At 55.7% G+C, this 20,128-nt stretch overlaps 2 protein-coding genes across 3 annotated transcripts in view; both read left to right on the forward strand.

Annotated features, from left to right (window-relative positions):
• Positions 1-4,285, forward strand: part of DEF8 (differentially expressed in FDCP 8 homolog) — a 25,708-nt gene extending 21,423 nt beyond the window's left edge. Inside the window, exon 12 of the mRNA XM_060130292.1 lies at positions 3,801-4,285. Within this exon, the coding sequence (XP_059986275.1) occupies positions 3,801-3,927 (127 nt within the window). The 3' untranslated portion in view covers positions 3,928-4,285. The remainder of the gene's footprint in view (positions 1-3,800) is intronic.
• LOC132509345 (AFG3-like protein 1) lies at positions 1,270-20,015 on the forward strand. Of its 2 annotated transcripts, XM_060130287.1 has the most exons (14): positions 1,270-3,004; positions 4,310-4,397; positions 7,457-7,525; positions 7,796-7,989; positions 8,094-8,218; positions 8,904-9,174; positions 11,149-11,286; positions 12,960-13,067; positions 13,690-13,815; positions 16,663-16,773; positions 17,704-17,819; positions 18,236-18,436; positions 18,518-18,712; positions 18,798-20,015. In XM_060130287.1, exons 4-14 carry the CDS (start codon positions 7,935-7,937, stop codon positions 19,011-19,013), a joined length of 1,662 nt encoding a protein of 553 aa, XP_059986270.1. In that variant the 5' UTR covers positions 1,270-3,004; positions 4,310-4,397; positions 7,457-7,525; positions 7,796-7,934; the 3' UTR covers positions 19,014-20,015. The 2 variants fall into 2 exon arrangements, with proteins under 2 accessions (XP_059986270.1, XP_059986271.1); XM_060130288.1 differs by lacking the exon at positions 16,663-16,773 and having other exon boundaries at positions 1,271-3,004.
• Positions 20,016-20,128: the final 113 nt, after the last annotated feature.

The raw sequence follows: 20,128 nt of genomic DNA on the forward strand, positions 1-20,128 counted from the left end.
AAGGGTCAGCACAGGCCGGCCCACGACACTGCCCAGTTTCAGGCCGGTTCATTCTGGGCTCCAGGGCGCCCAGCGTGGCCCTCTGGCGTCGATCAGAGCGTCCACTTCCCTGGACAGCACGCGTGGGTTTCCGTGACGCAGAAACAACTCGGCGAGCGGCAGTAGGCTGCACAGCACACGCAGCCCCAGTGCTGTGCTTCCTCCCGGAACCGGTTCCCAGCGCGGCGCCGGGACCACCAGGAGCCCCCGGGCTGGGCCTGGCGGGCCGGCGATGGCTCTTGTGAGCGGCTTCCCATGGAGGACCCCGGAAATACCTGTCCTTGGAGACGCCGGATTTAAAATAAATCTAAAGGCGCTGGATGTCCCCTCAGCACCTCGCTCGCGTCGGTCACCGCGGGCCAGGGCGGCGCGCAGGTTGAGATCCGCGTCAGGCCGTAGAGTAGACACCTAAGGAGAGGTCCCCGCGCCGTCGTCTTGGCCTCACCGCGCATGCGTCAGGCACCCGGAGGTCGGCTGGGGGTGTGGCGCCCTATGACCTATTCGCCGCTGCACTGGATGTTGCAGTGGCTGGTGGCGGCGGCCGGCAGCAGGGCGATGCGGCGGTGGCCCACGAAGCGGCAGGACGGCTGGGGCAGGCGTGAGGGCCCTCGGAACCGCCCAGCAGGTGAGCGGGGAGGCGTTGCCCTCCGGTTCTGGGCGGCAGGGGCGGTGGCTGCGCTCGACGCCGCGATGACGCCATCCAGCTGCGCCGGCCGGCGCGGGGACCGGGTGTGGGAACCGGGACACCGAGTAGCGGGGGTGTGGCGGCGGCTACCACATCCCCCGGCCAGCGCGGGGGAGCGGGGCGCGGGAACCGGGTGCGGGAACCCGGGCACCGAGAGGCGGAGGCGCGGCGGCGGCGACCACACCCCCGGCCGGCTGGCCCCGGGGCTCCAGCCCATCCCCGCGGCTCCAGCCCATCCCCGCGGCTGAGCAGGCTGACGCTCGCCCGAACCGGTCTCCGTCTGTCCTCCGAGCCCCCGCCCTTTTCTTCGAAAGTTCCCGCTGCCTCTCAGCGCCCTGCCCACTGCCCGCGCGTCCTCATTCCGCTCTCCCAAGAGCCGCGTGCAGCGAGCGAATTGCGTTCAGGCCTCGCTCCGCTGCGAACCTACCGTGTCTCCTCGGGCGCCCGCTCCGACCGCGAGGTGGTTTCCTCCTGGGCTCAGCGGTGATATGACTTCTGCATTATCTCGCAGGGTTGCTCTCCGTTATGATGACGGACGTGAAAGAGTTTTGTCAAGTGTTATGTGGTTTTTATTCGAACAGCATTCGTCCAGTCCAGTTCTGCCACTCTAATCATAACTAACATTTTTTGAGGGCTTCCGTGCTAAGGGCTTTACGGGGACTGTCTCCTTTAAGTCTTATACCCGTCCTTTAGGTAGGAGCTGTTCTAACTCTATTTTATAGGCGAGGAAACGTAAGGCCACAACTGGTCAGCATCTTCGCTTTTAGATACTCCTGTATTGTACGCCTTCCCGTGGGTTAGATACTCTGAAATACACCATATTTTAAGGTTTGTTTTTGTACATCCCAGGGAGCAGTGATCACATTGAATTCTTTTCTGAGAGACCAATGTGGAGCCTCCGGATTTTGATCGGAGAAAGTTATCTCGGTTTTCAGACAGTATTGAAAGACAGAGAAGGGTTCCATGGGTTCATTTTCTGTCCTGTCTTAAGGAGTGAACTTTTCCCTCTCATCTCTGTTCATTTTGGAGCTGGTGCACGTCAGTTTCAGGTTGTTTCCGCAATATCAGTGAAAGCAGAGCCTTTCACCTGTGGCCACGTGGCACTCAGCATTGCAGGGGGCCGTTCTAGTTGTTAACCGGGTGGAAGGCAGTAATTGACGGGGTGCAGCACAGGTGTGTCATGAATTCCGTGGACCTCAGTGGCTTTAGTTATGAAGGGAGGAAGTTGCATGATCTTTGGGTTCCTCCCCAGACTGAGCTGTTCTGTTCATCTGTGGAGTCTGGTAGCCAGGGCATGTCACAGGGAACAGGACAGGCAAGGGCTTTGCCCCATGAGCTGCTCTCCTTTGAGGGCTTGGTGACTTGTAGGCTGAGGGGGGCATGGGAAGGCTGGAGATGAAGTAGCAGACTGCTTTATAGTTAAAAGATGTGCCCTTTCAACTATAGTCAGCACTCCTCAAGGGGAAGCTTATGTTCTGGAAGTTTCTATGAGTTATTTTTTCATTCAGTGAGCTTCCTACATGGTTCCTGCCACACAAGACAACAAATGTGTCCGTAGCATGTTAGGCGGTTATATGAGGTATGAAGGAAGAGGAAGCAGAACAAAGGAAGTAGGAAACGAAGAGAAGGGGTGGAGGAGGGTAAATGTCACGTTATCTTAGGCGGGGTAATCGACTTCTGAAGGAAGTGAGGATTGAGCTGCGGGCAGATTCACAGGCGCCTGGTGGGGCTGTACCTGTGTGCCAGGGTCACCTGATTTGTGATCTTACAAAGAAAGGACCGTGGTACTTTGCTTGTTAAAGGGAGACTTGCTGTGCACAGCTTCACGTGTTGGCTTTGCATATCCAAACACCAAGAATGGGTGGTAGACCCCTGTCTTTGAGAGCTGCATCTGACCTAATGTGGTCCCCTAACCAAATCAGAAAAAGACTAAATTATAAATTAAAATAAAGGAATTGGATATTTTCTCAAGTTTTGGAGGCCTGAAGATCATACTTTGTCCTTCTCGGGCTGGAGGCCGCCTGACAGCGAGACTGGGCGCCAGAATCCTCGTCACACACCTCCAGCTCCCAGTGACCTTACCTCAGGCGCTCACCAGCCTCTCTGAACTTCTGCGTTCCCACCCCGCAGGGGGATGGCAGCACCTGCTTCCTCAGGGTGGGCACTGAAGAGCGGAGGAGGCGACCGAAGCGCCTGGCACCCAACCAGGGCCCAGGACCACCACCTTCTCTGCGCCTTTGCCTAGACTTCCCCTCACAGTGACAGCCTTTGTGACATCAGGTTCTGGTCCCCTTGTGCGCGGTGACTTGCGACGGTGGGGAGGTGGCATTCATGGCGCAGAGGCTCCAGGAGCCTCATCACTGTTAACCGCCATGTCTCCTTCCTGAGCCTCCCTGTTTGGAGTTTTCCCTGATTTTAGTATCTTTCTCATAGCTTTACCTTACTTTTTAGTGCTCTGTGGCCTTTGATAGGGATGTGTGAATAATGTGGCTTACGAGCAAACTAATAATCACTAGGGAATGAGTTTGCTTTGGGGAATAGCCTGCCTCACCATGAAAGATGGCACGACTGGAATAACGCAAGTGTCGTCACCTGTGGATCCAGTTTCACTGTAACAAAATATTGGGAACAATCCAAATCTTTGGTTAGGTTGGGGTTTTTTTGGATACAGTCAGTAGTAGGTTAGTGAGTGTGCTTAGAGCTTGTTTTTTAGTATGGTGGCTTTTATTGTGCTCGTTTTTGCTGTAATGGCTTTTGACCTGTGATAGTGAAAAACCGAAATTGTCTCTAGTTCTGTCCTGAATTGATGTTAAGTATTGTTAGCAGCTTATGGTAAAAAGTGTTGTTTTCCTCTTTGAGAACTATAGAAAATACAACGTCTAGGAAAAACATTTGCTTTCCTGACAAAAATACTAACCTGTGGCTGATCAAAGATAAATCATAATACTCTGCTTTTTAAATTTCATATGATTTTAATGTTAGAATAATGTTTGTTTTTGAGGCTGTAAAAATTTCAGTGACTAAAATTGCCTCAGGCAGGAAGTGATTAGTTTTGTTTTGTTTTGTTTTTTGACAGCTGTAGCTATAAAAATTCTTCATGGGGCTTCTCTGGTGGTGCAGTGGTTAAGAATCCGCCTGCCAGTGCAGGGGACATGGGTTCGAGCCCTGGTCTGGGAAGATCCCACATGCCGCGGAGGAAGTAACTCCGTGCGCCACAACTACTGAGCCTGTGCTCTAGAGCCCCGTGCTCCACAACAAGAGAAGCCACCGCAATGAGGAGCCCGTGCACCGCAACAAAGAGTAGCCCCACTCGCTGCAACTAGAGAAAGCCCGAGTGCAGCAACGAAGACCCAACGCAGCCAAAAATAAAAAATAAATAAATTAAAAAAAAATTCTTCGTGTACCTCTGCATTGCATTTAGTTTCTTCTTCTCCTGTTTGAATCATATTTTTAATGAGATAAAGCAGATAAAGGACTTAGGTTTACACCCCAGCCCAAATCCTGGTCCCTTTGCGCCTGTAACTGCCGCTGTGAGAAGATGCCCCATCGGATTGCAGGGGAAGCTAATTCTCTTTCCCGTTTCAGTGCCTCCTGGGAATCCGCTTTCAGCAGTTGGCTCTGTGGAAGAGACAGACGTCAGTTTCCCAGTGGCTGTGTTCAAAACCACCCAAAGGTACCTGTCTTTCTCTTACCATCGTTGGCAGCATAAGGTCACAGGAACCGAGGCGAGTGTGGCTTCCTTGGTGTCCTGCATCATGGGGAGTGGGGACAGGGTGCATGATGGCTCAGGAGGCCTGGACCTCTCGTTTTCTGGCTTCCACATTCAGTCACACTTAGCTCTCCCCATTTCTGGGTTACCTGCCCCACGTCTTTACAGTTTTGATCTATCGGTGTAGGTGGTGAAAGAGAAACTCTTTCAGTAGGAAGTTGCTGCGGGGTGAATCTTTGGCGATGCATGGGGACAAACCTTTGTCTCTGCACATCTGAGGGCCAAGCTGAGTCTCACGTTTGGAAAGCAGAACAGAGATCTCGTGTAGACTGCAGTTAGTTTGGGGCACGTGTGCCCCCGGGGGCGGGCTGTGGGCTGTGCTCAACGCTTCTCGGGAGACCCTGTGTGCAGTGCAGAGCAGAAGGCAGTTAGGACGTGGCGGCGCATGCTGGTCTCACCAAGCTGAAGTCAGGAAGAAAACCCGCTTCTCCCTTACTCTTCCTCTCCTGGGTTGACAGGATGGCTACTTTTGTGAGTGTGGTGTGTGCTCTTAAAGTACCAGAACCTCATCATTTTGTCCCAGTGGGTTTGAGAAATTCTTTAAGAGGAGTAGAAGAAACACAGACTTAGAAAACCAACAGCTCCAAAACAAAAACAAAAACGAAAACAAAAGGGTGAAAGGGACACTTGACAAATCAGATTGTCAAAATTGTACATTTGAGAATTTTTTAATTCTTTAATTAAGTTAAGTAATTAATTTATTTTTGGACACACGTGCAGCATGTGGGATCCTAGTTCCCCGACCACGGATTGAACCCTTGCCCCCTGCAGTGGAAGCACAGCGTCCTAACCACTGGACTGCCGGGGAAGTCCCCACTGGAGGATTTTTTTTTTTATTATTTTTTTTTTAAAGCGTTCATTGATTTTGAGTTAGTCTGGGGAGGTGAGCGGCCGGTGGCCCGTGCGTGGGTGGGCCTGATATTTCCTTCCCTTCACTCGTTTGTGGACGTGGCCTCCCTCCCTCCCTTTGTCTTCGGGGCTCAGCACCTCCATAGCTTGTGTGGATCTGAAGCCTCGACAAATCTGTTTGTGAAGTTACAGCGTAGTTTGGTGATGTGGGTGGGTGAAGTGAATATTCAGCGGGTGTGTTTCTCCTGGGAAATGTCTCCTGTTCGGGTAGCCAGGAGCAAGAAGTGGAGCGGGGCCCATGAAAGCTCGTTGGGAGGAGTGCTTACATGATTCGCTACAAACGTAAGACTTCTTTGAAGGCTCGTGTTTTGTCCTTAATGTTTATGCACATCTTCCCTCTATCCTATAATATGTCTGGCTGTTCCTGGGATCATTCTGGCCTTCGGGCTTCCATGGCTTTGCGTTGGGCTTGCTGCAGTGGGGCCATGTACGTCGTGGGGCAGCTCGGGCTTTTATCCTGGAACTTGTGTGAATGTTGTGCTCAGGCCCTGCGTCTGCTGTTGTTGGCTGGCTGTGGATGGATTGCCTAGTGGAGAAAGTGATTTTTGTCTGAAGCCTCTGTGTGCCCACCTTTTCTTTACTCAGGGGAATGCTTTTTTTTTTTTAATATTTATTTGGCTCTTAGTTGCAGCACGCAGGATCGTCATCGCCGTGTGCTGGATCTTTCTTAGTTATGACACTCGGGCTCCTTAGTTGCGGCACGCGAGCTCTTAGTTGTGGCATGTGGGATCTAGTTCCATGACCAGGGATCGAACCCGGGACCCCTGCATTGGGAGCGCGGAGTCTTAGCCACTGGACCACCAGGGAAGTCCCAGCAATCTTCATTTTAAAACAGCATTGTGTTTTTTCCTGGTTACAGATGTAATACATGCTTGCTGCAAAAAAATTTGGGGAAATAAAAAGTATAAAGAAAGAAATCACCATCTGCTAACTCACGCTGGCCTTTTTTTTTGATCCTCCTGGCCAGTCTGAAAGCAGAGCTGCTCACTCTTTTACACCCTCTGTCTGACTGTCCTGTTGCACACTCCGGCAGTGGTGCACCGCGCTGGGGGAAGTGTGAGGGATCAGCTGGGCAGGGGTCCCACGGGGCAGGGAGGATGCGCCATGTCTTCGCCTCCATGAACCTGAGAGCTGGCGGGGCCTGGCTGGCTCTGGGGCTCCGCGTGCTGGCGGAGAAGCCAGGGCGGGCAGTCACCTGGAGTCCTGTTTGCCGTGGTTTCAGCTGTGTTACAGGCGTTGGGTGGTGGTGAGGTTCCACACTCAGGATCGTGTCCTTGGCGTTCAATCCTCAGTTTTCCCGTTGTTTCCAGGAGGAGCTGTGGTGTTTCCAGTGGTTATGGTGGTGTTGACAGCAGGCCATGTCTGAAGCTCCCCAGAGGGCTTGTGCCTTCTGGGCAGCGGGCTGTTTAGGCGACAGCAGCTAGCAGGCCTTGGCGCTGCACTTTCATTCTCGTCGGCACTGTTTTCTTGTGGTGCCTGCTGTCCGACCAGGGATTGAACCTGGAAAGCCCAGAATCCTAACCATTAGGCCACCAGGGAACTTCCCTCCTTCAGGATTTTTTTTTTTTTTTTTTTCTCTTTTGCGGTACGCGGGCCTCTCACTGCTGTGGCCTCTCCCGCTGTGGAGCACAGGCTCCGGATGCGCAGGCTCAGCGGCCATGGCTCACGGGCCCAGCCGTTCCACGGCATGTGGGATCTTCCCGAACCGGGGCACAAACCGGTGTCCACTGCATCAGCAGGCGGACTCTCAACCACTGCGCCACCAGGGAAGCCCTCCTTTGGGATTTTTAAAGCCAGTTTGGAGGCTTAGTGCTCAGATGTGCCACATTTTAATCCCTCTTCTTGCATTGGTTCCTGTTTATTAAAATAATCCCAGGCGAAAATTGTCCATGTTAGTAGGAAACAAAACCAAGACCTGTCCTGCGGAGTGTGAGCTGCCCTCGGAGAGAGGCGCAGCCCGTGTGTGTGAGGCTCGTCTGAGGAAGAGGCCCAGGGTTGCTGTGCCGTGCCCTGCCTGGGACCTCAGCTCTTCTGACTGCTCGTCTCTTTTCTAGGTGGACCGGCTGGAAGTCGTGAACAAACAGTTTGTGGGTGTTATTACTGCCCCTGGGACATCGTCTGAGGTGAGGGCTGGGTTCAAGGCCGGTGTCCTAGACGTAGGCTTTGGTTTTAGCGTAAGGTGTAGTTTTCTGGGAATTCCCTCGTGGTCCAGTGGTTAGGACTCTGAGCTCTCACTGCTAAGGGTGCAGGTTCAATCCCTGGTCGGGGAACTAAGATCCCGCAGGCCTCGTGGCCAAAAAGAAGGTATAGTTTTCTGTTTTTTTAGAGAAATGCCTTCCCTGGTTTCACTTTCCAGCACCCACTTGTGCTCGTTTGTTTTGGTGACACGACAGGAACAGTCTTCCGCGTAGCGCAGGACCCTCATAAAGCTATAACAGTGCTTCAGCTTTGCCGAGTAACCCGTGCCAGCTACCAGCTGAGATCTGGAAGGGGGAAGAATAAAATGACGGAGGAGGGCGACGCCAGCTGTCGATGGGCATTTATACTTCGACCTCAGACCTAAGCCTGTGGTTTGGGGCCAGGACAGGTGGCCTGTCAGAGCTGCTCCGGGCTTTGCTGGGAGAGGCGCTGGGGAGGGGTGGCGGCTGTGGGGGGCACCCCCTACCGCGCCTGGCGCCTTGGTCTCTGTAGAAGTTCGTGTGGTTCAACATCGGCAGCGTGCACACCTTCGAGCGCAACCTGGAGACCGTCCACTGGGAAGTGGGCATCGAGCTCCCGGAGCAGACGGCCGTGGTCTACACCACCGAGAGCGATGGGTGAGTGGGCGCAGCTGGGCCCGGTACTGGCCACGCAGCACTTCCTGCTGTACCCGCTCAGGCGTGTTACAGGCGTTCTCCGATAGTCACGATGTCTGTGGTGGAAGATAAATTTGTTGGCTCTGTTTTTATTGAGGAAAGAATTGATCGGGGAAATGTTTAGCTAGGCAGCCTGAGGACTGTGCAGTGGGCCGGGAAGGGTTCAGCTGCGGGGAGGCTGTGCTGGGTCTGGAGGGGTTCTGAGGGAGGGGCCGCAGCTGCCCTGCCCGCCCCACAGGTGAAATCGAGCAGGTAGGTGTGCGTGGATGGGGGAAGCTGCATATACAGGTTGGCACATTAAAAAACAAACTGTTGGGGCTTCCCTGGTGGCGCAGTGGTTGAGAGTCCGCCTGCTCATGCAGGGGACACGGGTTCGTGCCCCGGTCCGGGAAGATCCCACGTGCCGTGGAGGCGCTGGGCCCGTGAGCCATGGCCGCTGAGCCTGCGCGTCCGGAGCCTGTGCTCCGCAACGGGAGAGGCCACAGCGGTGAGGGGCCCGCGTACCGCAAAAAACACACACAAAAAACTGTTCCCTTTTGTGTAGCAAAACCAAGTTCTGGAGCCGTCCGCTGTTCACGGCCTGGGGGCAGTGTTTCTGGCTTGTCTCTCAAGGGAATGTGACAGATGGTTTTCTTGGACTTTCTAGGTCTTTCTTGCGAAGCCTGGTGCCCGCCTTTCTCCTGATCGGAATCCTCCTCTATGTCGCAAGGAGGGGCCCGATGGGGGCTGGGCATGGCAGGAGAGGAGGGGGCCTCTTTACCGTTGGCGAGACCACAGCCAAGATCATGAAGAACAACGTCGGCGTGCGCTTTGCAGACGTGGCTGGTTGCGAAGAAGCCAAGTTGGAGATCATGGAGTTTGTGAATTTCCCGAAGAATCCCAAGCAGTATCAGGACCTCGGGGCCAAAATTCCAAAGGTACTGATTTGAGAAAACATGATGCTCTGAGCTTCGCCCTGGTTCATTGTGGACAGAGCTGGGACAGTGTAGCTTTTGGTAATGATACTGTGTCTTATTAATCACAGTGGAGAGTGGAAATCGCATTTGCAGAGTAGTAAAGTGAAAATCCTCTTATCTGATCAGCTGTTTTAAACTATAAAACTGGAATCATAGGGACAGTGCACGCCCACCTGGAGTGTGTTTATTTCACCTTCAAGCGCAAACATACGTCTTTGTTGGTGTGGTGTCTCGTTTAGAGCACAGGCCTTCCTTTGAGTTTGGCCCCAGTGATCAAATTCTCTGTTAAATATCTTGCACAAAGCAATTAACGTCTATAGTTTTGTTTCTTTAAAATGAACTGAGAACGTAGAAGCAATCTGAGTGCAGGATCCTATATTTTTATGACTTTTTCTTACTCTTTCAGCTTTCTATCCATTCAGTTTGACAGCATTTTTCTTTAACAGTTTGCCTTTATTACTTTATTATCTAAAGCCTTCAACTTTGTTTTTGAAAAAACAGCTTTCTTTACCATTACTTATTATCAAAGTATATAATTAAAATAAGCACATGGAATTCCCTGGCGGTATAGTGGTTAGGACTTGGGGCTTACCTTGCCATGGCCCGGGTTCAATCCCTGGTTGGGAAACTAAGATTCTGCAAGCAGTGTAGTGTGGCCAAAGAAAAAAAAACAAACTATCAAGTACAACTCTCGTAAATGGGTCTGGGATCAGATGCAGCTGCCTCTCGGGAAGCCCACGAGCAAGTAGTGGGACAGGTGTGCGGTGTGGATGCAGGTTGGGGTGCTGTGCGGAGGAAGTGGAGCTACGGTGATTCTGGCCACTCCTCTACCTGTGGGTGCCCCTGGGCGTCGACCTTTTGAGGGCCTGGCTGAAGCTGTGAGTCCTTTTCCCAGAAAGGTTTGCGTCTCACACGGAATAGATTCACAGACCCCTCGAGGCGTCCCTGGGCCCTGGACCAGGCTCCGAGCTCTCGGGTGGGTGGTGCTCACCTCACTGACCTTCCTGGTGGCCCCGTGCTTCCCCCAGCGTGCCCTGAACAACAGGAGAGCATGACTGACCGCTGGGGCTTTGTGGGCAGGAGGTTTGTACTTCTGTCTGACCACCTGGTGAGAGCTGGCTGGAAAGCCGGGTGTGGGGGGCACAGAAGGTGCCCTGCCTTGAGGAGACCCTCTGCGAATCTGCATCCACGTTCACGGGGACGTGGGGCCCTGACGCCTTGTGGTTTTGAGTTTTGTGGCTCCCTCCTCCCTCCCTTTACGTATTTTAGTTTTGTCCTTAAAGACTTAAAAAAACAACCTTAGAGTCTCCTTTGAAATAAGTAGATATTAACCCACACCCTCGACTGGAAATGGAGCATTAGGAGCCCCGTTTAAATCTCTCCTCGTTTTTCACGTGTAATGGTAACCCCGAAAGGAGCACTGAGGTGTGTTTCTGGGGCGTGAATTATGAATTTCAACCTTAAGTAAGCGTAGAAAAAGGCAGGTTGTCGATCAGGAAGCACAGGTGCCAGTGACCACACACAGGTGCCGTCTTCACAGCTGCCGGTGGACGAGCTGGACAGAATCACGTGAGCAGGTCTGGGGAGTGGGCTCTCGTTCGTCCTGGTGTGAGTTGGTGTGTTTCGTAGGGCAGTTTGGCAAAGACCGTTAAACATCAGACCGCGAGATCCAACGAGCCCTGCCCTGGGAGCGTTGCCTGAAGAGATAACCTGCTCGGCTGGACTGGGGGTGTGGGGGGCTTTCCCATGTCTGCAGCGTTTGAACATTTCATGGTGAACGTGCGTTCACTTTACAAGCAGGAAGTATCACACCGAAAGCAAACCTTAGCCGACCCTCGTGGAGCAGGCCTAGAAAACGCCTGTTCAGTAGAACGTGACTGTCTCCTCGGCTCCGTCTGTACCCTTTCAGAACCAGGCATTGCCTTTCTGTTTCAGGGAGCCATGCTCACTGGTCCTCCTGGTACCGGCAAAACGCTTCTCGCCAAGGCGACTGTAGGGGAGGCCAGTGTGCCCTTCATCACCGGGAACGGGTCCGAGTTCCTGGAAATGTTTGTCGGCGTCGGTCCAGCTCGGGTAGGTGGATGCGCCCTTGTCCTTGCCCTGGGCTTCGTGTGGGACCCTGGCAACAGGCGCAGAGCACAGATGTGCAGGGGGACCCGGGCGGGCAGGCAGAGCAGCTGAGATGAGAATCGAGTGCCAGAGGCGAGGGCTTAGCTTGGTGAGCTCTTTAGTCCTGTGTTGGTACCAGTGGCAAAGCAGACCCTGCGTGGACTCCTGTTTCACGTCCGTGACGTGTATGCAATGGCCTGAATAAATGCTCCCTGTGTCTTGTTCGTTGAGGAGATTGACGCGATGGGCAGGAATTGCGGCCGTGGGCACTTTGGGGGCCAGAGCGAGCAGGAGAACCCCTGAACCAGCTGCTCGTGGAGCTAGACGGTGAGCGGCTGCACGACCGTCCCCCAGGCCTTCCTCTGTGCGGGACCTTCCCGGGCGAGAACCCCTGCTTGCTGTGTTTTGAGGAAGGCTGTTTTCGGCACACACAGTGGAGGGAGCTGCCCTCAGAGCTCAGCGCAGGACGGGACCGACACCCAGGCTCCTTCCACGTTGGCCTCTGACCCGGGCCGCCTCCTGGCCCAGAACCCCTCTCCGCTCTCCCCCCTGGGGACCACTGCTCGGGGAGGTCCCAGCTCCGCGTGACAGCCCGGCAGCCCTGCCGAAGCTTCGCGGGAAGTGTCTAGGCGTTCTTACTAGTTTCCAGATTTGGAGAAGCTTTTGTTGGACCTTTGGCAGGTCTTGTCGTCGCTTTGGCTTTGGGGCTGTGTTGGGGTCCCCGACATGAACCAGGGTTTGGTGATTCGCCGGGAGGACTCCATGTTTAGTTGGATTCAGGACCACGGTTGAGTGGGGAGCAGGTGCCTGGTGGCCAGGGAAGCTGGTCACAGCCTCTGGAGCCCTGGAGTCACAGGATGCAGCTACTTCCGTGGCAGCGGGCTGGGTGACACTCGGGAGTGGGGTTTCCCCTGGGGGCTGGTCATGTGGCAGCCTCTGCCCAGTACGTGCTACGATCCCAGCCTCCCAGGAGGAAGGCAGGTGCTTCGCAGAAACCACACGTCTGCACGCACAGTTGAGGCACAGGGAGCCCCTCTTATCAGGGAGCGGTCCTGAATCCCAGGTCCCAGAGGTGGCCGAGGGCCCCCGTGAGCAGGCCTTTCTGCAGATGAGTGCTGGGTGAGCTCAGGCCCCCGCCGCCCCGCCTGCCTTCCAGTCAGGCTCCCTGAGCCCAGCAAGCCGTCCGGGGCCTGGGTGGAGGGAGGTCTCCGCAGCGGCCCAGGGCCCCGATGGTGGAGGCTCTGCCTGGCCCCTGCAGCTCGCCGCATGGTGTCAGAGGCTGGCCGTAATAGACCAGTAATGAATTAGGATGGGCGTCCGTGGCCTGAGGAACGTCTGGTTACCCACCAGTGCACGTGCGCCTCAGTCAGCATTGGGGGCCGCGGGGACCAGAGCCACTGGTTGCCTCCTGAGACAGGTCAGAGCTAGCCCTGGGCGTGAGTGTCCGCCCCACACTGAGCGGCCTGTGCAGTGGGCTGCGGGCCCGCAGGAGAAGCAGGCCCAGCGTGGGGCTTCCGGGGTGGGTGGCAGGGGTCCTGGGAAGATGGGGCCAGCTGCGCAGGGGAGGAGCCCTGGGAAGAGGAGAGTCTCCTGCTGCCTGGGCCCCCTCCTTGGGCTCACCTGCTTCTCATGTCCAGGGTTCAGCTCTACCACGAGCGTCATGGTGCTGGCGGGCACCCACCGCCCCGACATCCTTGACCTGGCCCTGACGCGGCCCGGCCGGTTTGACCGTCAGATTTGCATTGGTGAGTGTGCTGGTTGCCTGGGTGCTGAGGCTTGGCTTTTCCTTCCTTTGGGTTAAAAGTTGGGTTAGATCTTTAGCTGTGTATTTGGAGAAGATTTTGATCGGGGTCCTAAAGCCGTTAATACAGTGTTGTGAAAACGGTGGAGGTGCGTGGGTGCCCCCCACTTTGGGAAGAACAGGTGTACTTGGGGCTGGGGGAAGGTCGCTGCAGTCCATGCAGGTGGGAGCGAGGTGACAGACTTGGATCCTTCGGCTTTTACTTTCTGTGCGCCGTTGGCGAGAGAAGCATTCACCCTGGCCCTTTCCACTGGTGAGGAGATCCTGGGAGTTTAGGACTTGAGTCCTGCGCGGACACCCGGCTGCCAGGGCAGCCAGAGTTTTGCTTGTGGTTGGGTCCCTGTCCTGGGATGGATTTGCGTGGGTCAGAGGCTCCACGGTCAGGAAGTTCTTTGATGTGTTGAAGAGCTGAACGTACGTGACCTGTGGGTCGTTTCTGCCGCGGGGAGCTCCCTGGCCCGGGTCGGACAGCGAAGTGTGCAGCACAGACACGCAGGGGAGGGCCCTTGCAGTGAAGTGGCTGCAGGTGGCCCCGCCCTGGCCCTCAGTGCCTCTCTCTCTGTTAGGCCCCCCTGACATCAAAGGCAGGTCGTCCATCTTCAGGGTCCACCTGCGTCCACTCAAGTTGGACGAGAGCCTCAGTGAGGACGCCCTGGCGAGGAAGCTTGCGGCCCTCACTCCAGGCTTCACAGGTGAGTGTGGCCAGGTGGGCCGTGCGGGTCTGGACATGTCGGTGGGTGGTATCTGGTTGTGCCACTTGGTCCTGGCATGTGCTACCCTTGTCCTTAGAGCTTTTGGGTCTGACGGACATATCGGAGGCCTCAGAGATGATTAACCCCAAGGCTGGCTTGTGCCTGTTTGAACTCCTGCCACCCCGGGAACATAGTGCAGTGACGTCTTGTCCCCTTGGCATGCTGCCCATTGAAGGGGTCATGGTTCAGCACTTCCCAAATTGGATGACAGACCTGAGTCTCCACGTCCAAGAAATTGAATAAACTCCAAGTAGGGGTAAACCCAGAGACGTCCACACTGAGATACAGTGTAATTCATGTTGGTCAGAGATAACGAGAGACTGTTGAAGCCAACCAGACAGAAGGGACACCTAGTGGGGACGGGTCTTCAGTAAGGTTAACAGCCGATTCTTCTTGGAGACCATGAGGCCAGAAGGCCGTGGATCTGGCAAGACGGTTCTTCAATAGGGAAGGAGAAATAAAGGCATTCCTAGATTGTTTTTTAAAGTTGAGGGAACTTACAATATTTAAACCTGCCCTCCAGGAAATGCTGGAGTCCTTTGGGCTGAAATGAAAGGGTGCTGGCCAGTGACTCGAAGCTGTGTGGGGAAATAGCCCTGGGAGAGGCAACTGCATAGGTAAACGTAAAGGCCAGCATCCTGTGTGTTTTTGGTTTGCAGCTCCTCTGTGTTCCCGTTATGATTTAAAGGGCAGGTGCTTAAACCCATAAAGACATGTCTGAGTTAATGGGCACACGACGTAAAAAAAAAAAGTAACCTGTGAAGGTGGGAGGGGCTGTGTAGGAACAGAACCTTTGTACGTTGTTAAAGCTGGAAAGGGAAAAACTGATTCTAACCTCCCCGTGGAGCTTCCAGGGGACTGAAGAGCCAGCACAGTCTGTGCAGAGCAGAGATGGAAGACACACTTCCCTAGTGCAGAACTTACTACAAAGCTCCAGCAAACAGAAGGGGGCTGCTGGCGCAAGGGTGGGCGTCGACCAGTAGAGTAGAACTGGGAGCCTAGATGTGCGCTTGTGCATCTCGGTCAGTTGTTGTTTTTTTAAATTTATTTTATTCATTTATTTTTGGCTGCGTTGGGTCTTCATTGCGTGCGGGCTTTCTCTAGTTGTGGCGAGCGGGGGCTACTACTTTTTTTTTTTTTTCTTTTGCGATACGCCGGCCTCTCACTGTTGTGGCCTCTCCCGTTGCGGAGCACAGGCTCCGGACGCGCAGGCTCAGCGTCCATGGCTCACGGGCCCAGCCGCTCCGCGGCATGTGGGATCTTCCCAGACCGGGGCACGAACCCGTGTCCCCTGCATCGGCAGGCGGACTCTCAACCACTGTGCCACCAGGGAAGTCCTTGGTCAGTTGTTTTTGTCAAGGGTGTGAAGACCATTTGATGGGGAAAGGATAGTTTGTTCAATCAAATGCGCTGGGACGACGGTGTCCACAAGCAAAAGGACGAAACTAGACCTTAGACCACATGCAGCGGTCAAGTCAAAATGGATAAGAGACCTAAACTGTGGAGCTAGAACTATAAAGGTCTTAAAAGAAAATCTTCGTGACCTTGGATTTGGCAATGGTTTCTTAAAGCACAAGCAACAAGTGAGAAAAGAAATTAGACTTTTTCAAAATTAAAATCTTTTGTGCGTCAAGGGACATTATTGAGGTGGTGAGAAGACAGCCCACAGAATGGAAGAAACTATTTGGAGATTATGCATCTCGTAGGGGTTTATAATCCAAAATATTTAAAGAACCCGATTTAAACATGGGAAAAGGATTTGAACATTTTTCCAAAGAAGGTCTGCAGGTGGCCAGAAAGCACATGAGCAGGTGCTCAGTGATGGTAGGAAAATGCACATCAAAACCACAGTGTGGTGCCGCCTCACGCCCACCAGGATGGCCGTAAGAGGCAGATGCATGAGTCGCCAGGGCTGTAGGGAGGCGGCCGTGCTCACACGGTGCTGGTGGGGATGTAAGATAGTGTGGCCACGGGGATCCACCTGGCAGTTCTTCCAGAAGTGAAGGACAGTTACCGTATGACCCCAGTTCCACTCCTCGGTATCTAAGAGAATTGAAAACATTTGTTCACACAAAGGCTTTACACAGATGTTCACAGCAGCATAATTCATAATAGCCGAGAGGTAGAGGCCACCCGTGTCCAGCGGTGCGTGACCGGATAGGTGTGTGTAGAGTGGGTACAGAGGGCCAGCTGTACTGGCCATGTTATATCAGGGACTTGAGCGTCCGTGGAGTTTGCTATCTCCTGTGGAGGCCTCGGGGCGGCTGTGCATGTGATGGAACCTCATTCAGCTGTGAAAAGGGATGAAATAACCAATACACGCTACGATAGCAGATGAACGTGAAAACACTGTGTCGAGTGAAAGAAGCACACAAAAGACCACCTATCATGTGATTCCATTTATGTGAAACGTCCAGAAGAAGCAAATCCATTGAGATAGAAAGTAGGTTAGTGGTTGGCTGGGCATGTGTACAGGAATTAGCCACATACGTCACATCGGTGATGGAAACGTCTGAAATGAGATCAGCGCAATGGTCGCACATCTTGATAAACTTACCAAAAGTGTTTGAAATGTACACTTAAAATGGATAGATTTTATGTTAAATAACTCATACCTCAGTAAATTGTTCAACCAAAATACTGGCTGAAAGCAACGGTGACTGACAGAGCAGGTCCCGTTTCCTTCCAGTCCTTGACCTAGTTTAGCTCTGGTCCCTCTGCTGGAGATTTTCCTCTAACAGTCCACCCTGGGGCACTGATGGGACTGTTTCTCCTTTTCCGGGTCAGGTGCTGATATTTCTAATGTTTGCAACGAAGCGGCCCTGATCACCACCCGCCACCTGAGTCCTTTTGTCCAGGAGAAGCGCTTGGAGCAGGCGGTTGAGAGGGTCGTCGGAGGCGAGCCGGGCAGTGCTGGGGGGCGGTTTCCAGCTTTGACCCACAGCGGGCCCACCCTGGGGCCCAGCTTCACTTCAGTGAGCTGCAGTCGTGGACAGTTTTCCAGACCAAAATCTGGGACTTGGGATCTGCCAGCAGCTTTCGTGCTCTTACTAGAGCAACATTTAGAATTTCAAAGAGATGTAACCTCCAGGGCGCTGCGTCAGACCCAGGTTCGGGTGCTGCCCGTGGCCGAGAGGCAGGTTTTTTGCGTGCTTCCTTGGGAAGCTTCAGCGTGGGGTAGAGGTCTCCCGAGTGCCCTCCCGGGAACGGAGGTCCGGGAGGTGTCCGTGTGGCCAGCAGCTGTCCTTCATGATCCCGCCCTACAGCTGTGAGAACCAGCCTGTCTCCAGACAGCAGGTTGGCAGGGCTGCTTTGTCTTTGCTTCATGTTTTATTGAAGTGTGGTGTGCACAGACAAGTGTCAGTGACCCAAGGCAGTCGCCACAGCTGCTCGACGCTGTCCTGGCGGCGCCGCTGAGCTGACCAGCCCTGAAGCTGAGCTCACGCGAGTCGTGGTGCCTTCTCTGTGCCCTGTTCCCTGCCTGCAACTGGGTGTAGGCGGCATAGAGAGCGCTCCTGGTCTCCCTGCGTCCGGCTTCACTGCCAGTCAGGCCACGGAGAGTAGCTAACCCCCTTGGCTACAAACGGGCCCCCAAAGGCACCTGCCGCTTGCACGGTGGGGCAGAAGGCAGTGTAGCGTCTGGTGTGGAGGGACAGGTGCCCAGCAGGCCTGAGCGGTGTGCGTGGAGCGGACAGGCTGCGGGCCTGTCCTGGGCGGACGGAGGCCCTGAGCAGCCCCCAACACACCCGCGGTGCAGAATGGGGCCTTGGCACCCACCTCTCAGCTGTCCGTTTGTCCTCTGCCTCTTGCCGTGAACTTGACTTGCAGGTCTCGAGAAGAAGACGCAGGTCCTACAGCCCAGCGAGCAGACAACGGTGGCCTACCGTGAGGCTGGCCACGCGGTGGTGGGCTGGTTCCTGGAGCACGCAGACCCCCTGCTCAAGGTTGGCCCATCCCCCTGCGCATCTGCGGTGTGGTTCAGGGCCCACTCCCCTCCCGGGGGTGCTGTGTGGGCACGGTGCATTCCAGGTGGCGGCCCTCTTCACTCTTTGAGGATGTAATCGTCTAGAATTTGTTACACGATTCCCTGAGGGGTGGGTGGGCAGAGGGGGGGGTGCTGGTTGCAGGAGGGGTCTGGATGCTGGCCACCTGACACCTGGAGGTTCCACGTTAAACTCACCTCACTCTAAACTTTCCCCTGACGGCACGGCTCCTCCACAGCTTCCTGGGACGGCGGGACAGAGGGGGTTTCTGTGTTCATCCTTGGGGTGACCTGTCAGCGCTGGGGCCCAGGGTTTCCTCTCCTCCGGGATACCCGGGGACCCTGGGGGTGACAGGGCACGCCTGCCGTATCTGGCAGGTGTCCATCATCCCCCGGGGCAAGGGGCTCGGGTACGCCCAGTGCCTGCCCAGGGAGCAGTACCTGTACACGCGGGAGCAGCTCTTCGACCGCATGTGCGCCATGCTGGGTGGCCGGGTGGCCGAGCAGCTGTTCTTCAGGCAGATCACCACGGGGGCCCAGGACGACCTGAGGAAGGTCACCCAGAGTGCCTACGCCCAGGTAAGGCAGTGTCCGCGGGGGCTGGGAAGGGGGCTCAGGGCACCGTCTGCCAGGCTCACGCCCGCCCCTCGCCTGCCCCAGATTGTGCAGTTCGAGATGAGCGAGAAGCTGGGCCAGGTGTCCTTCGACCTCCCCTGGCCTGGCAAGGCACTGGTGGAGAAGCCATACAGCGAGGCCACGGCCCAGCTCATCGACCAGGAGGCTCGGCGGCTGGTCAGCTCTGCGCACACGCACACCCTGGACCTGTTGACGCGCTCCCGGGAGCGGGTGGACGAGGCGAGTGGGGCCGGCCCGTCCCCAGGGTCGGGGCGGGGGCTCTGCGGGGCGCCGAGCGGACGGCCTGACATGGCCCGGTGTGCAGGTGGGCAGGCGGCTGCTGGGGAAGGAGGTGCTGGAGCGTGCCGACATGGTGGAGCTGCTTGGGCCCCGACCCTTGGCGGAGAAGACCGCCTACGAGGAGCTCGTGGAGGGCACCGGTGGCCTGGAGGACACGTCCCTTCCCCAGGGGCTGAAGGGCTGGTGCTGGGGGCCGGAGGAGGGCGGCACGGAGTGCCCCCTGCAGGAGAGCCCAGCCTAGCGCCCCTGCCTGGAGAGCAGCCTCCGGAATCTCCAGAGAGCAAATTAAAACGCGTGATAATCACAAATGGGTGTTTTCAGGTCAGGGTCCTCTGAGCCCACGGGGATTCCAGCTCCCAGAACGTGCCCTTCCACCGAGGCGGGGGCTGGGACCCTGTTCCCGAGTCAGAGGGGAGGGCAGTGGCCGAAACGCACCTGCCCCCTGGGGGCCTGCGTGTAGGACCCCCCTGGGCCTCCCCCGAGGTGGGTGGTGGGCTCATCTGCCGGGGAGAGCTGCCCAGCGCGGGGACATCGGTGCTGGTCACCACCGCACCTGCCCTGGGGAGAGACGGGGCGGGGGCTTTTGGCCCAGTTCAGAAATCCTCCAGGTCTGGTGAGGTTCGGAATTGAGGAAAGGAGGACACTAGCCAGGCGCCAAGCGCGCAGCTGTCAGGGTGCTGGAAGACCAGTTAGTCCTTACGGAGGGGCCTCGCCACTTCCACACGCGGGGTGTCTGTGGGGGCTGAGCCTCAGGGCTGCCCCAGCGGAGCCACCCCTGTTCTCAGGGTCGGGGCCTTGCCAACCCTGCGTCTCCGGGAAGCTGTGTTCCTCGTGGCCCGTGTTGTTAGGGTCCAGGAGAGGGGGCTCTGGGTTGCTCCACGTGGTAGGACAGCCACCGGGGGCCGTAGCTAAGCTCTAGGGCTGAGCCTTCCATTCCCCGGTTGGTCCTGGAGCGAGACCAGGGCCCAGCCCCGGGGAGTCGGGGTTGGTGGAAATGGCCCCGCGGGTCCCCAGAACACGGCCAGCGTGTCAGAGTCGTCAGAATTGTGACAGTAGCAGCAGCTGCTGCCTTGCGGTGGGTGATGCGGGCTGACTGCGAGAGCAGGGGCACCGCCCCACGTGCCTGCCGCTGCTGTCCCAGCCATGGCCACACGCTGGGCCTCAGGGATGAAATTTGCCAAATCGTTTGGTATGTTTGCCTCAAAAATAGAGTTTCCAGCTTGGGACAAACACTTTCAACTTCGTTGCTTGTGAAACGTGTATTGCTGAATTTCTGAGATCTCCGGGGTTTGCCCTGTGACGCAGCCTTGAACACTCAGCCTCCGTGTGTTGAGCTGCTTCACGTCCTGCAGGGGC

Source organism: Lagenorhynchus albirostris, chromosome 19 (assembly GCF_949774975.1).
Source record: "Lagenorhynchus albirostris chromosome 19, mLagAlb1.1, whole genome shotgun sequence".
In the NCBI taxonomy this organism is placed as follows: domain Eukaryota; kingdom Metazoa; phylum Chordata; class Mammalia; order Artiodactyla; family Delphinidae; genus Lagenorhynchus; species Lagenorhynchus albirostris.

Coding starts and splice junctions, on each gene's coding strand:
- LOC132509345 (XM_060130287.1), top strand. CDS start 7,935: ATGGGCATTTATACTTCGACCTCAGACCTAAGCCTGTGGTTTGGGGCC. Junction 8,219..8,903: donor TACACCACCGAGAGCGATGG/GTGAGTGGGCGC, acceptor TGGACTTTCTAG/GTCTTTCTTGCGAAGCCTGG. Junction 13,068..13,689: donor TGACCGTCAGATTTGCATTG/GTGAGTGTGCTG, acceptor TCTCTCTGTTAG/GCCCCCCTGACATCAAAGGC.